This window comes from Ovis aries, chromosome 1, assembly GCF_016772045.2.
Source record: "Ovis aries strain OAR_USU_Benz2616 breed Rambouillet chromosome 1, ARS-UI_Ramb_v3.0, whole genome shotgun sequence".
Taxonomy (NCBI): Eukaryota; Metazoa; Chordata; class Mammalia; order Artiodactyla; family Bovidae; genus Ovis; species Ovis aries.
The window spans coordinates 159258659-159277910 of record NC_056054.1 but is presented as its reverse complement, the minus strand read 5'-3'; the positions used below and the strand labels follow the sequence as shown (position 1 = coordinate 159277910).

The 19252-nt window shown below is 38.2% G+C and overlaps 1 protein-coding gene across 6 annotated transcripts in view; it reads right to left on the bottom strand.

Moving 5' to 3' along the window:
- Positions 1-19250, bottom strand: part of ARL13B (ADP ribosylation factor like GTPase 13B) — an 81157-nt gene extending 61907 nt beyond the window's left edge. For 4 of the 6 annotated variants that reach the window (XM_060404093.1, XM_004002849.5, XM_060404101.1 and 1 more), the window contains exon 1: positions 18903-19250. In XM_060404093.1, coding sequence (XP_060260076.1) covers positions 18903-18961 — 59 coding nt within the window. In that variant the 5' untranslated portion in view covers positions 18962-19250. Of the gene's footprint in view, positions 1-79 lie in introns of all 6 variants that reach the window. The other 2 variants (XM_060404098.1, XM_060404100.1) reach the window with 1 other exon arrangement.
- Positions 19251-19252: the final 2 nt, after the last annotated feature.

Sequence of the window (19252 nt, the reverse complement as noted above, 5' to 3'; positions counted from 1 at the left end):
ACAAGTCAGTATGCTGAATGCTAAGGGGTACAATGATGAACAAAATATATATTCAAAAAGCAAAATTCTTGAAAAATACCTGTAAAGTGCCATCCTTTTGCTCTCTAAGCACAAAAAAACAGAAACTGTACAGTAGATAACCTGAAGGGTAGAGAAGAAATTAAGGGAAGAAGAGAGAAAGGGAGAGAGAGAGATGGATTCTAGAACATGAGTTATTTATCACATCTAAAGATTCAATTTTCTAGTTAATAGAATTCTAACCATTAGCAAAAGTTTGTTTTTTCCAGTGAAATTATGTAAGAAAAGAATTAGGTTAGGTTCTATACACTACTAGTACACACAATTGTTTTTATATATGTAGCACCTTACCAAATACAAATCTTATAGTACAGTAACATGATTATTAACCTAAGATCTAACGTATTTTAAAAGAGGGTTCCTAAATTAGAAAATTTAATATTTTTTTGATTATATAGCTAAACTTCACAGAGTAAGGGAAAAAAACACAATCCAGTTCAATTTTACAACTAAAGAAGCATAAGCCTAGAATCATAAGCTAAGACAATGAATTGGTTACAGTCAGAAAGTGAAAGTGAAGTCGCTCAATCGTGTCTGACTCTTTGCGACCCCAAGGACTGTAGCCCACCAGGCTCCTCCATCCATGGGATTCTCCAGGCAAGAATACTGGAGTGGGTTGCCATTTCCTTCTCCAGAGGATCTTCCCAGCTCAGGGATTGAACCCAGGTCTCCCACATCGCAGGCAGACACTTTAACCTCTGAGCCACCAAGGAAGCCTGGTTACAGTCAGAATCAGAACCTAATTCACCTAACTTCTAGGAACTTCTTAAACCTGGGACAGGTTATAAAGGAACAAACCCACCACACAGGTCCTAGTATCCTGGGGATTAAATCCAGCACTAAAGCCCATTTCTGTTCCAGGCTTAACTACTGCTTAGTATAACAAGTGGTGAGACCACTTATTAACACCACACACTTGGGAATAGAGAGAAAAATCACAATATAATTGGGCCACATTTCCATGGAGTGGAGGCAGGGTTTCTGCCAAATGCAGTCATTCTTCACGGGCAATCATCCCAAGAAGGGTTAAAAAAACAGAACTTAGAGGGCAAGAAGGGTGTTTTCCATCTGGCTAAGCCTGGCTTTCCTGGAGCTAGACTTTATTAAACAAATAGTTACTAAACATTTTCTGTATACCATACACCAGTGTTCTAGGTACTGAGACACCTGCTTATTAAAATAACCACAACAACAATGAAAAACAAAAAATGATAAACTCTTCCCTTATTAACTTATACTTTAGTTGCAGGAGACAAATAATAAATGTAAGAAATAAGTAAATTACAAGTTATATCCTAAATTAGAGGTGATTAAATACTACAGAAAAAAGTATAGAGAGGGATAAAGGGGAGCAGGAGTCGGGGTGGAGGTGGACAGAAGCTTTATACAGGGCGATCAGGGCAGGACGCACTGAGAAAGGAGGTAAAGTCTGAGCAAGGTCTTGAAGGAAGGAAAGAGAGCACAGTGAGGGCCAAGGCACTAAGGCGGTGGGCATGGTACGTGTGTCTGGAGGTGTTGACATTAGAATGTTCCAGAATCAGCAAGGAGGCCAGTGTGGTAAAACCCAGTTAGGGCAGCGTAGGGAAGAAAGACAGGAGGTTAGAAACACCTCAGAAGCCAGAGCAGGTGGGCCTGGCAAGCCATGGTGAGGACAGTGGATTTTGTGAGCGAAAATTAACTCTTCATGTCAATTAATTCTGAAAGACATGGGCATACCAGATCACCTGACCTGCCTCTTGAGAAACCTGAATGCAGGTCAGGAGGTAACAGTTAGAACTGGACATGGAACAACAGACTGGTTCCAAATAGGAAAAGGAGTACGTCAAGGCTGTATATTGTCACCCTGCTTATTTAACTTATATGCACAGTACATCATGAGAAACGCTGGGCTGGAGGGAAGCACAAGCTGGAATCAAGATTGCCGGGAGAAGTATCAATAACCTCACATATGCAGATGACACCATCCTTATGGCAGAAAGTGAAGAACTAAAAAGCCTCATGATGAACGTGAAAGAGGAGAGTGAAAAAGTTGGCTCAAAGCTCAACATTCAGAAAACTAAGATCATGGCATCTGGTCCCATCACTTCATGGCAGATAGACAGGGAAACAGTGGCTGGCTTTGTTTTTCTGGGCTTCAAAATCACCGCAGATGGTGACTGCAGCCATGAAATTAAAAGACGCTTACTCCTTGGAAGGAAAGTTATGACCAACCTAGACAGCATATTAAAAAGCAGAGACATTACTTTGCCAACAAAGGTCCGTCTAGTCAAGGCTATGGTTTTTCCAGTGGTCATGTGAGAGTTGGACTATAAAGAAAGCTGAGCACCGAAGAATTGATGCTTTTGAACTGTGGTGTTGGAAAAGACTCTTGAGAGTCCCTTGGACTGCAAGGAGATCCAACCAGTCCATCCTAAAAGAGATCAGTCCTGGGTGTTTATTGGAAGGACTGATGTTGAAGCTGAAATTCCAATATTTGGCCACCTGACACAAAGAGCTGACTCATTAGAAAAGACCCTGATGCTGGGAAGGATTGAGGGCAGGAGAAGGGGACAACAGAGGATGAGATGGTTGGATGGCATCATCAACTCGATGGACATGGGTTTGGGTGGACTCCAGGAGTTGGTGATGGACAGGGAGGCCTAGTGTGCTGCAGTTCATGGGGTCGCAAAGAGTCGGACACAACTAAGCAACTGAACTGAACTGAACATGTCAATTTCCTCTGTTATCCAGGAGCCTAAGTCTTTTCTAAATGCTTCAACCATCCCTATATCCACCATGAGGAATAAACAAAAGTGTGTCTACACTTGAGTCAGTGGTAAGTCAGTTAGCAGCCTTCTCATACCCCATTCCCAGTCAGCCAGAGATGGGGTTGGTGGAAATGTCAGAGACATGCAGCAGACTATGAATTTATGGAGCTGAGGGAGTAGGTGAGGTCTAGGTACTTCTATCCACGTGAAAGTTTTACCTGCATCACTAACTGAAAAATATGTTTACTTCTTAAGGAAGCTCTGAGATACATAGAATATAATTTTATCACTCTCAAAGTACAAGATTAAAGTACAAAATAATTTCCTAAACAAATATAATAAATGACTATCCAAAAATATGGATGATATAGCACAAACAATATTTGGATAATTCAAGTTACTAAATACATAATGAATTAGACCATAATATTAAAGTTAATTCAATTGCTCTTGAATAATTTATTCCAAGATCTACAGTGTTTCAAACATCACCATAACCAAAATAATTACTTTGGGGGACAAATCCCCATTTTCTGTTGGTTTTCTTTATTCTGTAAATCTTTAATCCAGTTTTCTGCTGATAGGTGGGGCCTTGTTCCTTCCTGGTAGTTTGGCCTCAGGCCAAACTATGGTAGGGGTAATGGCTACCTCCTTCAAAAGGACTTATGCCAGCATACCACAGCTCCCAAGACTGCTGTAGTCAGTGCCCCTGACCTTGCAGCAGGCCACTGTCAACCCACCACGCCTCTGCCCGAGACTCCTAGACACTCATAGGCAAGTCTGGCTCAGTCTCTTATGCGGTCACTACTCCTTTCTCCTGGGTCCTGGTGTACACAAGGTTTTGTTTGTGCCCTCCAAGAGTCTGTTTCCCCAGTCCTGTGCAAGTTCTGTGGTCAAATCATACTGGTCTTCAAAGTCAAATTCCCCAGAGTTCTCAGTCTTTTTGCCAGATCCCCAAGTTGGGAAACCTACTGTGGGCCCTAGAACTTTTACAACAGTGTGACAACTTCTTTGGTATAATTGTTCTCCAATTTGTGGGTTGTCTGCTCAGCGACGAAATGGAGCTAAGAGCTAATGGCAACCTCCTCCAACAGGACTTATGCCACACCAGGCTTCAACAGTATGTGAACTGAGAACTTCCAGATGTTCAAGCTGGATTTAGACAAGGCAGAGGAACCAGAGGCCAAATGGCCGACATCTGCTGGATCACGGAAAAAGCAAGAGAATTCCAGAAAAACATCTACTTCTGCTTCACTGATTATACTAAAACCTTTGTGGATCACAACAAACTGTGGAAAATTCTTAAAGAGATGGGAACACCAGACCACCTGACCTGCCTCTTGAGAAATCTGTATGCAGGTCAAGAAGCAACAGCTAGAACTGGACATGGAAAAACAGACTGGTTCCAAATCGGGAAAGCAGTATGTCAAGGCAGTATATTGTCATCCTGCTTATATAATTTATATGCAGAGTACATCATGAGAAACGCTGGGGTGAAAGAAGCACAAGCTGGAATCACAATTGTTGGGGAAAATATTAATAACCTCAGATATGCACATGATACCACCCTTATAGCAGAAAGCAAAGAAGAACTAAAGAACCTCTTGATGAAAGTGAAGGAGAAGAGTGAAAAAGTCAACTTAAAACTCAACGTTCAGAAAGCTAAGATCATGACATCTGGTCTCATCACTTCATGGCAAATAGATGGGGAAACAGTGGAAACAGTGTCAGACTTTATTTTCTTGGGCTCCAAAATCACTGCAGATGGTGACTCCAGCCATGAAATTAAAAGACACTTGCTCCTCGGAAGAAAAGCTATGACCAACCTAGACAGCATATTAAAAAGCAGAGACATTACTTTGCCAACAAAGGTCCTTGTGGTCAAAGTTATGTTTTTTCCTGTAGTCGTGTATGAATGTGAGAATTGGACTGTAAAGAAAGCTGAGCGCAGAAGAACTGATGTTTTTGAACTGCGGTGTTGGAGAAGACTCTTGAGAGTCCCTTGGACTGCAAGGAGATCCAGCCAGTCAATCCTAAAGGAAATCAGTCCTGAATATTCAATGGAAGGACTGATGTTGAAGCTGAAGATCCAATACTTTGGGTATTTGATGGGAAAAAATGACTCACTTGAAAAGACCCTGGTGCTGGGAAAGACTGAAGGCAGGAGAAGCAGACGGCAGAGGATGAGATGGTTAGATGGCATCACCAACTTGATGGACATGAGTTTGAGCAAGCTTCAGGAGTTGGTGATGGAGAGGGAAGCCTAGCATGCTGCAGTCTGTGGGATCGCAAACAGTGGACACCACTGAGCTACTAAACTAAAATGAACTAATACGTTTCAAAACATTGTTCTTAAAGCAGTTACCAAGGAAAGTTGTTAGATTCTATCTTAAATGCTTTCTTTTTTAAAACAGAATATTAGATTCAAACAAAAAAATTTCTTCAAATGTGAAAATCACTTCGAAAAATTATAATTATGCTGAAACTGCATGAATAAGTCTTTCTGGATTTATATTTTTATGTTGACTATCCCTGCAAGTACATAGTCAATATTTAAGATCATTATGCCATATACTTGAAAACAAGGCTTTAATTAAATATCTGAGGTAATTAAAGCCTTAATGAAAAAATATAACACTAGCAGGACAAATGAAAATCACAGCATGAATTACTGCCATGCCTGACAGCAATGCATTAAACTTATATTTTCAGAACAGAATGGGTTTAAAAGGCTAACATTCAACTATCACTCACAATTCTATGGAACTTTTAAACACTGAATATGTTCAATCTAACATATACCAAAATGTACATGTCATTATAGCTTTTTAAAATATGAGAAATTATCATTGATTGCGAACAATTTGGCTGTGATGCTATATAACAACAGAGAAATAAAAGACTGTCTTCTGATTACTGATCAAATACATCAGCTCTTCAATTGAAAAAATAATATACAGTGTTCTTAGGTTTATATTGTCTTGAAAGTTGACAGCAGCAATAAAAGCCAACATTTTGTCACTGAGCTAGACAGTTGTAATTAATAAAAGTAGACTAGGCATTTGAGTACTACAGACACAAAAAAGCCTGAGCGAATGCCTGAGACATGGTTTCTATCCCAGAGTGCTTCTCTTCTAATGACAGTGACTAAAATGTGAACAAATATTTGTACATTGTGATACTATGAAAGCTTAAAATCCTTATCCATATACACAAGACGCTCAGGGAACACAGAGCAGAAGACTTCATTCTAGAGATACAGGAGAACGTCTGGGAAACTTCTTACACAAGGTGATGATGCCTCAGCTAAGTTCTTAAAATACAGAAGTTTGCCAAGGAACAGGAAGATGAGAACAGGAGGAAGCATGAAGAGGTTCTAGACTAAGAACACTGCCTGAGACACCACACCTCGAAGGTAAGAACTGAGTGCTGAGTCGCTAAATCCAGGCAATTAAGAACACACCTCTGGAAAGCAGCCTTAAACAAAAGGAGAACATGCATACACACCACAACTCGATACAACCATGTATTGAATCTGAAGGGAACTTGACATACTTCCAGTTAAGAAGTATCATTAAATAGTTAACAACATGAACTTCCCAGAAGCTCGAAGTGATCACTTTGCTCTTATTACAGCTATCATTGAGTCTTGAATTATATACCAAACCAGAAAGGCTGATAAGGAAAGGACTCTACTGTAAGAAGTGCAGTATGCTTGTACTAGTAATAAGTATCACAATAGAGATAATGGGTATTCTGATATATAGCCATAAACTTGGTTTTAGAGCAACCTCTGTTCAAGCCCCAGAACTGTCATTTCCAAGCTATATGACCCAGACACATTATTTAACTTCTCAGAATTTTATCGGTAAAACGGGATAATAAAAATATCCATCCCATAGGATACGGTGAAATTACGTAAGACATGCAAGTAAAGTGCACAATGCCTGTGGCACACAGTAAGTGCTCAACCTATACCTCAACCTATTACTACAGCATAAAATCCAAGACACGGAGTCTACAAAATGAGAGTCGCTAAATCCAGAGAGATGGAAAGGGATTAAGTAACAGAGGAGGATTAATGGGTTCAGTTTTGCATATGTTGACAGAAGTGGGTGTCTCACACTTAAGTCTGAAGCTGGAGGAAAGATATGGACCAAGATAATGAGATTATTATATATGCTAATTCAAACTACAGGAATAGATGGAAGAGCACAGAAGAAAGAGCTAGGGGACAGGGGACACGGAACCCTAAGAACCTTTGAAGGAACTCTTACAATTGCAGCCAGAAAGAATTGAGACCAATAATGATGCTGGGATGGGAACAGTTTCCTGAAGGGCTAAGAGACGAACAATATCAAACACTACAGAGTTCTGCAAAATAAAGGAATCTTTTTGGTAACTGCCATCAATTAAGTACCTCAGAAATAAATGCTCTCAGCTTTTCACAAACCCTACAATACCAATGCTTTGAATTTATTTCATAATGTGTCTTGATAGTTCAAAGCTATTTTACCCTATCATCTATTTTCACACCATCCCTGAAAGTAGAGAAGATCAAAGTTACCCAAAGTTACAGTGCTAGTTAGTTAACAGCAGTTTCTATGGGAAGTTTAAATACAATGATTCATAAAAACAATTATTATTAAAGGGCAACTGGAACCATCTTGTTTATCCTAAAATTTACCCACATTCATATGTATACATACACACACACAGATATACACCAGATAGCCAGGTTCTCTGGCTCATTTTCATCAAAATATTTTTTCCCCACGTTTCAGTGTATCACAGTCATAACCTACTTGTTGGAGCTAAGACAAGGTAGATTAAACCTAGTATCACGTAGATTAACTAAGGTAATGAGCTGCATGCTGTTAATAAAACCTAACTGTGATGTTAATGAAAAAGCTAACAGTGACATTTTTCTGTTTAAAATCCTTAAACAGAATCAAGTCCAAACTCTTCCAGCCTCCTCTTCTGTCACTCCCCAGCAGGCCTTTAAGGCTGGGAACTTCCTAGGTCTTCTTGACCAGGCATGTTATCACAGCAAACAAACCTTAACTTTCTCATGTAACTTTTAATTCAGTCTTCTCAACTAGAACTTGTCTTAACTGTGCAACCCCAAGATCAAATGTGCTGAGCATACACCTTGTACTTTTACTGAATGAAACAATATAAACGTATTTTCCGATCCCTGGGCTTCTGATCCCTCTCTTCCCTGGGCTCAGTTGGTAAAGAATCCGCCTGCAACACAGGAGACCCCAGTTTGATTCCTGGGTCGGGAAGATCCGCTGGAGAAGGGATAGGCTGCCCACTCCAGTATTCTTGGGCTTCCCTTGTGGCTCAGCTGGTAAAGAATCCACCTGCAATGCGAGAGACGTGGGTTCAATTTCTGGGTTGGGAAGATCACCTGGAGAAGGGAAAGGCTACCCACTCCAGTATTCTGGTCTGGAGAATTCCATGGACTAGTCCATGGAGTCACAAAGAGTCAGAAAGGACTGAGCGACTTTCACTTTATTTGGTAAGTAAACATAAGTAAAATTAAAACATACAACTTTAAGTTGAGACTGTACTGTAATGGATTCAATTTATATAAATCTTCAAATCAAAGTAACAGCTCAATATTAGAGAATGTAATTAAAATTACCTATTTTCTTATATTAAATCAAAGTTTTCTGAGTAGATCTACATGCTGTGGTTTCAACACAATAATTAACAGTGGGAAATATTTTTAAAACTAAAATAATTCTGAGTTAAAAAAAAAAAAGTGGGGATTAAGAGAGCCAAAGAGTTTTATATACATTATATCTCAGGGTCCTTTTTTATATAAAAGATAAACAAATATGCCAGAAATATAAGTCATATTATATTAGCATTTTGAACTTAGAAAACATGTGAATTCTGAATCGTTTCTGAATAGTATTATTACAATTTTTGAACTTTTTTTGAACATGTACAACTTTAAACTTCCTCATATGTCAACTAAGGAAGACAATACTTCAAATGAGATAATTATATAAAAGATATTTCTAACTTCAAAAATGTTATGCAAGTTAAAATAGAACACCGAGAAAACTAAAGCAAAATTTAACACAACAGAACTGGTATTTATTACTTAAAAAATTTAAAACTACATGGAACAATTAGCAAATAACAAATACATATGAAAAGGGACTTGGAAATACTGCCTTATGATGAATGTGTGAGAAAACAAAAAACCTACCACAAAAAGAATTAATGAAATGAAAAAACTTACCAAACCATTCATTTATGCTGTGATTTTATTTTTCTATTATTTTATAATTACTATTTTCTGGTATTTTAATTCAGATTGTACAGGTCAAGATAATACTGCACCAAAATCACTATCTAAATTTATGAAGTACTAAAAATGGGACCAAACTTGGGGTCATATGCTACCTTTGAAGCTTGATCAAATGAAATTCTTATTGTCTGCTTGTTCATTTCTAAAATATCAATATAAAAAATAAAACCTCAACATAAAGGAATAGTGTAAACTGTGGACTTTAGTTAATGATATGTCACTATCTGTTCATCGACTGTAACAAATATACCTACCCCACTAATGCAAGATGTTAGTAAAAGCAGAAACTAGGAGGAGGGAAGGTGTAAGGGAACTCACTGCACTTTCTGCTTGGTTTTTCTGTAAACCTAAAATTGATCTAACAATAAAGACTATTTTTTTTAATCAAAAATAAAAACTAAAACTAAAATACAAAGAGGTAGAATCAGAATATCTCTAGATCCTTTTCTCTCCTAAAATTCTGAGATTCCTACTATGAATAAACAAGAAGCTGTAAGGGGATAAAAAAGAAATGTAAGAAGTTCCAGTTCTGCCATGACACATCAGATAATCCTTGCTAATCTGCATGTACAGCTTACTTAAGAAATAAGAATCAGCAATTTCCATAAATAGTCTAGGATTTACCGTTATATTAACTTAGACCAAGAAAGATGGTTTATAGGGTACTGCTTCCCCTAGCAGAGATAACATACCACATCACGGCATGTTTTACCAGATACAACGCTGATACACAGAAAGCAACAAGTCACATTGCTTAGTGTGACATTTGAGTCTCTTTTAATGTGGCCATGATGAATAACAATTTACTAATAAATTTGAAGCAAAGCTTTGGTAGGCTGACTTGTGACAAGGAAAAACACAGATGAGTAAGAAACTACTTGCAGCTAGTGGGAAGTTGTAAGAGACAAATACGGTGCAGAAACTTCAAAGATTTATCCACTTCTTCAGGAAAAAAAACTTACATCTGATGACCAAAGGTTAATATCAGTAAAACCTTGGGAGGCAAGCACATGAGTACTGATTACATTTTTCTTTTTGTTTAAATACTGCAAAAGATTTTTTTACTATTTCAAATTATATTACATAATTCTTGCTGCCAAAATGGCTTCCTTTAAACTGATGCTAATTTTCTGCCTCTCTAGGTGGGCTACTCCTGAAATCATGCTCAGGGAAAATACAGGAATCACAAATTTCTTCAAGACCCAAATAAAATTACACCCTTTCCAAAATTCTGCTTGCAGTCCTTGCTAGGAATCTTAGAAATCATCTTTAAACTCTTACATATTCTATCACAGGGCTTCCTAGGTAGCACAGTGGTAAAGAATCCACCTGCCAATGCAGGTTTGATCCCTAGATCGGGAAAATCCCCTGGAATACAAAATGGTAACCCAAACTAGTATTCTCACCTGGAAAATTCCATGGACAGAGTGGCTGGTGGGCTAAAGTCTAGGGAGCTGCAAACAGAACCGACTGAGCAACTGAGCACGTGGCATATTTTATCATATTATATGTAATATTTCAGCAACTAGATGCTACTTGGTATAAATAATTGGAGTTCTGAATATGTAGATAACAACATGTAAGAGTGAGGACCTGTTGACAGGGTCCAGATATTTACTGAGAACCATGGAAGTGGCCACAGGACTGGAAAAGGTCAGTTTTCATTCCAATCCCAAAGAAAGGCAATGCCAAAGAATGTTCAAATTACCGTACAACTGCACTCATTTCACATGCTAGCAAGATTATGCTCAAAATCCTTCAAGGTAGGCTTCAGCAGTACATGAATCAAGAATTTCCAAACTGAAATACAAACTGAAAATACAAACTGAATTTAGAAAAGGCAGAGGAACCAGAGATCAAATTGCCAACATTCGCTGAATCACAGAAAAAGCAAAGGGAATTCAAAAAAAAATCTACTTCTGCTTCATTGACTACGCTAAAGCCTTTGACTGTGTGGTTCACAGCAAACTGCAGGAAATTCTTAAAGAGATGGGAATATCAGATCACCTTACCTGCCTCCTGAGAAACCTGTATGCAGGACAAGAAGCAACAGTTAGTACTGGATATGGGACAACAGACTGCTTCAATATTGGGAAAGGAGTATATCAAGGCTGTATATCGTCACTCTGCTTATTTAACTTCTATGCAGAGTACATCATGCAAAATGCTCAGCTGGATGAATCACAAGCTGGAATCAAGACTGCCAGGAGACATATCATAAATTCAGACATGGAAATGGTACCACTTTAATGGCAAAAAGCCAAGAGGAACTAAAGAACCTCTTGATTAAGGTGAGAGAAGAGTGAAAAAGCTGGCTTCAAACTCAACATCAAAAAACAAAGATGGTGGCATCCAGTCCCACCACTTCATGCCAAATAGATGGGGGAAAAGTGCAAACAGCAACAGATTTTATTTTCTTGAACTCCAAAATCACTGCGGATGGTGACTGCAGCCATGAAATTAAAAGACGCTTGCTTCTTAGAAGAAAAGCTATGACAAACCTAGACAGGGTATTAAAAAGCAGAGACATTAGGTCTCTGCCAACAAAAGTCCAACAAAGGTCCGTCTAGTCAAAGCTTCAGTTTTTCCAGTAGTCATGTACGGATGTGAGAGAAAGGAGGGTGAATGCCAAAGAACAGATGCTTTTGAACTGTGGTGTTGGAGAAGATTCTTCAGAGTCCCGTGGACTACAAGGAGATCAAACCAGTCATTCCTAAAGGAATATACGTTGAATATACACTGAATATACATTGAAAGGACTGATGCTGAAGCTGAAGCTCTAATACTTTGGCTGCCAACTCACTGGAAAAGACCTTGCTGGGAAAGACTGATGGCAAGAGAAGAAGGGGGAGTCAGGATAAGAAGGTCCGATGGCATCACTAACTCAATGCACATGAGTTTGAGCAAGCTCAAGGAGAAGGTGAAGTTTGAAGGACAGGGAAGCATGGCACGCTGTCGTTCACCAGGGTCGCAGAGAGTCAGACACAACCTGGTGTAACTGAGTAACAACAACAGTGGCTTGTGTTCCAGAAAAAGGCTGCTCCCTATACACAAAATAAATTTCAAGAGAGTCAAACGTTAAAAATTAAATTAAAACATAAAGTACTAGAAAAAAGTATAAGTGAATATAATCTTGGAGGGATGATGAATTGTCTATATATTACACTGAAAGAATGATACATTGGAATTTAAAAAGTTTAATATTCATACTTCAAAAACTACCAAAAAATTAAAAACATAACAAAAGAAAAATATCCGTGATGTGTATTAGAGAGAAAGGGTTACTAGTAATAAACACTTAAAATCTCCCACAGAAATAGCAATAAGAAAATGAAACTCTCCCAATAGTCAAAAAGCAAAGGGAACCTCTGAGAAATTCTCAAAAAAGTACAAATATCCATGGGGAAGTAATCAAGAAAATAGAAACTAACATATCCACCTTAACCTAGAAAAACGAAGAAGTGACAGCTCTTCTTTTTTTTTTTTTTGGTGAGGAAAACAGCACTCTTACACCCTGGTAGTAGGAATAGAAATTGGTTTTTAAAAAAAACAAAACAAGAAGCCGGTCTGAAGAGTAATTTGACAATATATATAATACACCTTAAACTTTTTCTATCATTTGATCTAGAATCCCAATCCAAAAACATTTATATAAGGATGCTCACCAAGGCATTTTTTAAATAGTACAACATTTTAAACATTCTAAATATTTAATAACTGGAATGATTAAACACACATTGGTGAATTAATACAACACATTACTCTGCTATTATTAACAAAAAGATGTTGAACAAAAAATATGCAATGATACAAAATGATGTTAACTATGCATTAAGGCAAGATAAATAAATAAAAAGCTGTGAAACAGCACTCCATTATCTCACTACTGTTTAAAAATATTTACATGTATAGAAGAAATTATACACCAAAATGCAAAAAAGTGGTAATCTCTGGCAGATGAGATTGTGAGTTAACTTAAATTTGCCCCATTCTGCTTAACTGTGCCTTCAAGGTTCTACAATAAACTACAATAAAGTAATTATATTGCTTTCAAAAACAATAAACACATATCACTTTTAGATGTTTTTAAATAACAACATCTCCTGTCCAGGAGACATCCTAGATGACTAGGGAAGGTGAATAAACATTACAATACATGGATAAGTAGAGATCAATACAGGGGGTTACTTAGCAAACACAATGCAAGGTAAAGAATCTAGCTGGAATGCAAAGAAAATTTCCTGAAGGAAAGAATCTCCCAAGTGAGACTTAAGCACGATGAGGAATAGTCAAAAAAATAAAAAATAAGAAGAAGGGCATTCAGGCAGGAATGTAGGAACTAAAAAATTTAATTACTCCAAATCTGGAATGACAGGAAGAAAAAGAATGGCTTATGATGAGTTCATATAGCCAGGCTCAAGTCAAGTCACAAGTATCCTCTAAGTAATAAGTTTGGATGTGATCCTGAAGGCAATTAGGAAAGACTCAAGGTTTAAAATCAGTTGCATACTAAAAAGACTACTGACAGTGGGGAGGATAAATCTGAGGGGAATAGTGGAAAGTCTGTCAAAGAGATCTGGGAGAGAAATAATGGAAGCCTTATTTTAAATGGAGCGATGGTATGGAAAAGCTGAAAGTGCAAAACACACAAGTGGTATTCAGTAAGAAGAAACCAAAGGACTTGATGATTTGAGATAACAAAGCACAAAGAGGTACCCAGGATTACTCTCGGCTTCTGAGCTGGGTAAGAAGAAGGCAGAAGCAATTCAACATGAAAGAAGACGTCAAGTTCACTTCTGGATGTGCTGCTATTGAAGATTCTATGGTAACGGGATATGTAAGTCTTCAAGTGGTTGTTAAGTCTTTGGGTGGGAAATAAGGACTTGAGAGTCAACGGTGACATGGTAGCTCAAGTCCCATCTTGTGAGACTGATCATAAAGAGAGCATACGTAGAAGAAAAGAGAGTCGAAGACAGAACCTGGAGGAAACTCAGGAATCAGGTGAAGAAAGACTAACTGGCAAAAAGAGACAGAAAAGGAAATAGGTTAAATAGAAAGGTTAAAAAAAAAAATTTAAGAAAAATAAATCAGAGAATTCCCAAGAAGAGAGTGATCTTAAGTGTTATTTGATATCAAAATATTGAAAAGTATCCACTGGATTTAATAACCAGACAACATCTAGTGTAGCAAGACAAACTGAAGGGTCTGGGTAATGCAAGAAGTTCAAGAATGCATAAGAGGGCAGGAAACTGAGAAAGTACCAGTCATATGAGGTCAGGTGTTAAGTCTGGAGTAAAGGGAAGGAGAAAGGATAGTGGCTCCAGGCAAAAGATTGTTTAGAATGGCAGACACAGAACAACAAGCTCCTAAAGATGTCCACATTCTAATTCCCCAAGCCTGTGACTGTGCTAACTTACCTGGTAAAAGGAACTTTGTAGACGTGATTAAGCTAAGGATCTCAGATAAGGAGCCTATCTTGGAATATTTAGGTAGGCCTGATGTAATCACAAGCCTCCTTACTTAGAAAAAGGAAGAGGAGATCACAGAAGACAGAAGATGTTATGATGTTGGCTTTGAAGATGGTAGAAGGGCGTCACAAGCCAAGAATGTAGGCAGCCTCTTTTTCGGCTGGAAAAGGCAAAGAAAAATATTCTCCCCTAGAGCCTCCAGAAGGTAAACAAGCAACCCTGCTGATCCATTTTAGAGCTTTGATCTCAGAACTGCAGGCTAATAAGCTTAAGTTACTAAGTTAACAACAATTTTTATAGCAACTTTAGGAAACATTTCATTTGGTTTATTTTTTAGGTAAGAGAGGCTTATGTATGTTTACATACTAAGCAAAGAACAGAAGCAAAGCTCTGAAGACAGAAGAGAAAGATTTTGTATTTTTGATGATCAAACTGGACAATAAATCTTGGGATAAAAATTTAAGTTTAATCTTACATCCAAGAAGTTCTTTCTGTGATCTCTGGCTGAATGCTGAATGACTGAGCTTCACCAGGAAATGGGAAGAAATGGAATAAACAGAATTAATTTATTTCTAGAACTAGTTTTGGAAAAAGAACCCTTCTACTAACAGAAAGAGAGGAAGGGAAGGGTATTTATGCTGAAAAGTGCAAAATTAATTGAGCAAGTGGTAGTTTAGTCGCTAAGTCATGTCCAGCTCTTGCAACCTCATGGACTGTAGCCCACAGACTCCTCTGTCCATGCGATGTCCCAGGAAAGAGTACTGGAGTGGGTTGCCATTTCCTCGTCCAGAATTAAGGAAAGTAACCTACTAATCAGCATTTATCTCCTAAGATCAGAGTTATTATTTACTGAGTGACTACTATGTGCAAAGGATCAAGTACTTGCATAAATTTTCTTTCTTAAAATGTTGCAAGACAAAAATTATGCACACTTGACTAGGGGGAAAGTGGCAAAACTCCTAGGATTCAGATGAAAACTTGTATGACTCAAAACACTACATTGAGAAATCTGGTAGACACTACCATAACTCAGTGATTAAGGTTAACAGTACCAGTAATAAGACATATTAAAATCAGGTACCCCTTGATATAATGTACTGAAAAGGACATTTCACCTCCATGGTATTCCTTTACCCAATTATGCAGCAACACTTTTATCAAATCACAAGAAAACAATGCCAATGTGAGGGATATTTTACAAAACAATTGACAAGTACTCTTCAAAGTCTCAAGGCAATGAAAGACAAGAAAAAACAGGAACTATTACAAACTGAGAGAGAACAGAAACACAACAAAACAATGTGGAATCCTTGATTAGATCCTGGACAGGAAAAAAAAAAAAGCATTAGGTATTAAAACAAGTGAACTCAGAATAAAACCTATAATTTAGTTAATAGCACTGTACCAATGTTAATCTCTTAGCTCTGATCACTGTATCACGAACTCAAAAACTTTAAAAAACAACAACAACACTGATTCTACAGGAGAAAGTCACTTAATGATGAGTCTAGCTTTCAGTCTATTCAAGGTTACCTTTATGGAGCAGCAGAGTCTACGTTTAGGTTCTCTCTGGTGGTTAATAGTACATATGGTATTCCTGAATTCCCTGGCATTCTGGTCTGACTCCTGTCCTAGACTGGTGCTTGAACACTTGACCTCTGACTCCTGCCTTGGTCCTATCCACACATTCTGACTATGCAATCTAATCCCTGATTCCAATCTCCAGAATAATATGCTTGTTGGGAGAGTATCTAAGTAAGGACAAATACGTAAATACAAAGGGTGCATGCAAAGTCAGCAAAGAAACCTCAGAATAGAGTGTATTAATGATTATCTTCTCTCTTACACACATTCACTCCTCACATTTGCAAACGTATCTTCATAAAATATAAACATAAAGGGGAAATCTCAATAAGGAGCAGTATAGCCTAAAACGTAAAAACTACAGAGCAATATATCATAAAGCCACAAAATTGGATATATTTTTACAATCAGCTTGCTCATCTTCCGTTTGTTCTGGCAACTGGACTACCTGCTAGTATTGTTTCCTTACGGATTTGCAAAGGAGTAATCAAACTACATACAATACTTTGCAAATATTTACTCAGCCATTATTATGAACCAGGCATCAACAAACAGGATACTTAAAACACAGGTAGAACTCATTTATTTTTACGTTATATGACAGTCAGCTCTATCCAACATTGAGAGATTTTATTCATGTCCTTCATATTAGGCCATGATTTAGATTAATGAGGTCCAATAAAAAAATATAGTGCAAGCCATATATATAAGGCTAGATTTTCTAGTAACTGAATTTTTAAAAATGAAAATAGAACGTGAAAGGTCATGTAATCACATTGAAAAAAAAAAAGGAGTGATATTTACCTTTTTCCTTCCTGTATAAAAAATCTTCAAAATCTACTTTGTATTATACACTTTGCATGCATGCGTGCTCCATGGTGTCTAACTCTTTCGAAACCCCATTGACTACTGCCCCCAGGCTCCTATGTCCATGGGATTTCCCAGGCAAGAGTACTGGAGCGGGTGGTAATTTCCTTCTCAAGGGATCTTCCCCACCCAGGGATTGAACTGGTGTCTCCTGCTTGAGCAGGCAGATTCTTTACCACTGAGCCACCTGGGAAGCCCTGCTGCTGCTGCTAAGTCGCCTCTGGCGTGTCTGACTCTGTGTGACCCCACAGACAGCAGCATCTCAATTCTGACTAGCCACATTTCAAATGCTCAACAGTCATATGCAGCTATCACTACCCTACTGGACAGCACAGATCTTGATAATACTATTTATTAAACAAAATAAACTGAGTTATAGGGTTAAATTTCAATTTGCTTTATTAATCAAATCAAATCCAATTATGTTTTCTACTCAGAAATCAATACATTCTCTGTTCTCTGAACTCTGTACTTTCTTTAATCATCCCAAAGATTATTACATTACAGCTACTGAGAGAAGCAAACACAAAGAATAATGAATTAAATTGAAAACTTATTTGCAGTGAAAGGTTTTTGAATGTTTTTAGTTAAAAGGACACATGCTACTACTGTGCTTTCTTAGAAAAATAAAGCATATTTTTTAAAAACCAGACACGTCCTCCAGGCTTAGTAGAGACTGCAATCAGACCAGAATATGTTGAAAACAAATTAAATCAGTCTACACACCCAACACATCTTTGATTCTTGAAAGTTGATCATATCACTTATAAGATTCACATTCGTTTAAGAGTTAATAATGGGAGAATTCAAAAGTTTCATTTAAGAAAAATTTCCAAATACACACATTTATTTCTCCTTATACGCATACCTTTTCATTCTTTAAAAAATAGTTCATCTTTATGGCAAATATGTATTTGAAATGTTAATGTTTTAACATTAACATTGTTTTTTAAAAACCCAAAACTTTTGCTATAAATTACCCTTGGCTTAATTCTAAAGTAGAATTATTTAAAAAACATTATTTATAAAGACAAACTCAAGGTTTCTTTATAGGTTGAGTAGCTCAATTTTAAAAACATCATTTTCACTGACTTCTTCCTAGCACAGTGCCTGGCACGTGGTATTTTTCTCAATAAATGAATGAATATCAAGTAGCGGGCTCTAAATATTAATATATTTAGCATTTAAAACGAAATGTTAAAAAAGCGGACTTTTTCAACTAAAGGGCTTAACTAGATTTCATGTAAAAACTGAAGCTACGCTACAGTTAGGAACACCTTCCATTAGTTATTCTCATTTAACTCAACACTCCTAGAGCACAGATATTATCACCCTCTTTTAACACGAAGAGGGTGGAGCCAAAAGTGGGAAAGTCATACAATTATTAAGTAGTGGAGAAAGATTTCAGGTCCAAGTCCTCAAACAAAATAGTGTGTGTAGTGGGAAGGTGTTTGTGGACTTTATGAAAAATATCTCATAATGCCCTATTTTTTAAAAAAATCCCATTACAAAAGTTTCAGAGGAAAAATACACAACGGATAGACTCCCATTCCACACACACACACACAAAACCCACAACTTTTTAAGAAATTAGGACCCATTTAAATTATAACAACAATAAGTATTACGGATTAGAACTTAACTGCAACTAAACAGAAAGGCTAGTCCTCCTATCGCAGCCTGAGGAGATAAATCAAACTGAGGGCGAAAGCATCCCTAGCGGCCTGCGAGAGACTTGAGCTGGAGGCCGAGGAGAGGCGGCGCCCCTTCCTGGGGGCGCAGCTGGCCCCCTCCCCTAGGAAGGCACTTGGCCAACTGGCTCCAGCCTACCTGACGGGCTCCCGCCACCGCTTGAACCAGCTGCAGCAATTGGCCATCAGACTGAACATCCCAGGCCGCTCCTCCCGCCGCCTCCCATCCGAGCCCGGAGCAGAGATGGGCCGCTAGTCCTCCTGGGCCGAGTCCTCGGGGACGCCGCCGCCGCTCCGAGGAGGCCCAGAGGAGAATGGGCCTGGAGGAGAGGCCGGGAGGAGGGTGAGGGCGGTCACTCTCAAAACCAAGCCCAACAACCGCGCCTACAGGCGAGCGGAAAACCTCGCTCCTCGCCCACGCAGTGGGGACCAAAGGCGCAGCTACACCAACCCCAACAGGCTTCCCCAGCTGCCGGAGAAAACCCCCGC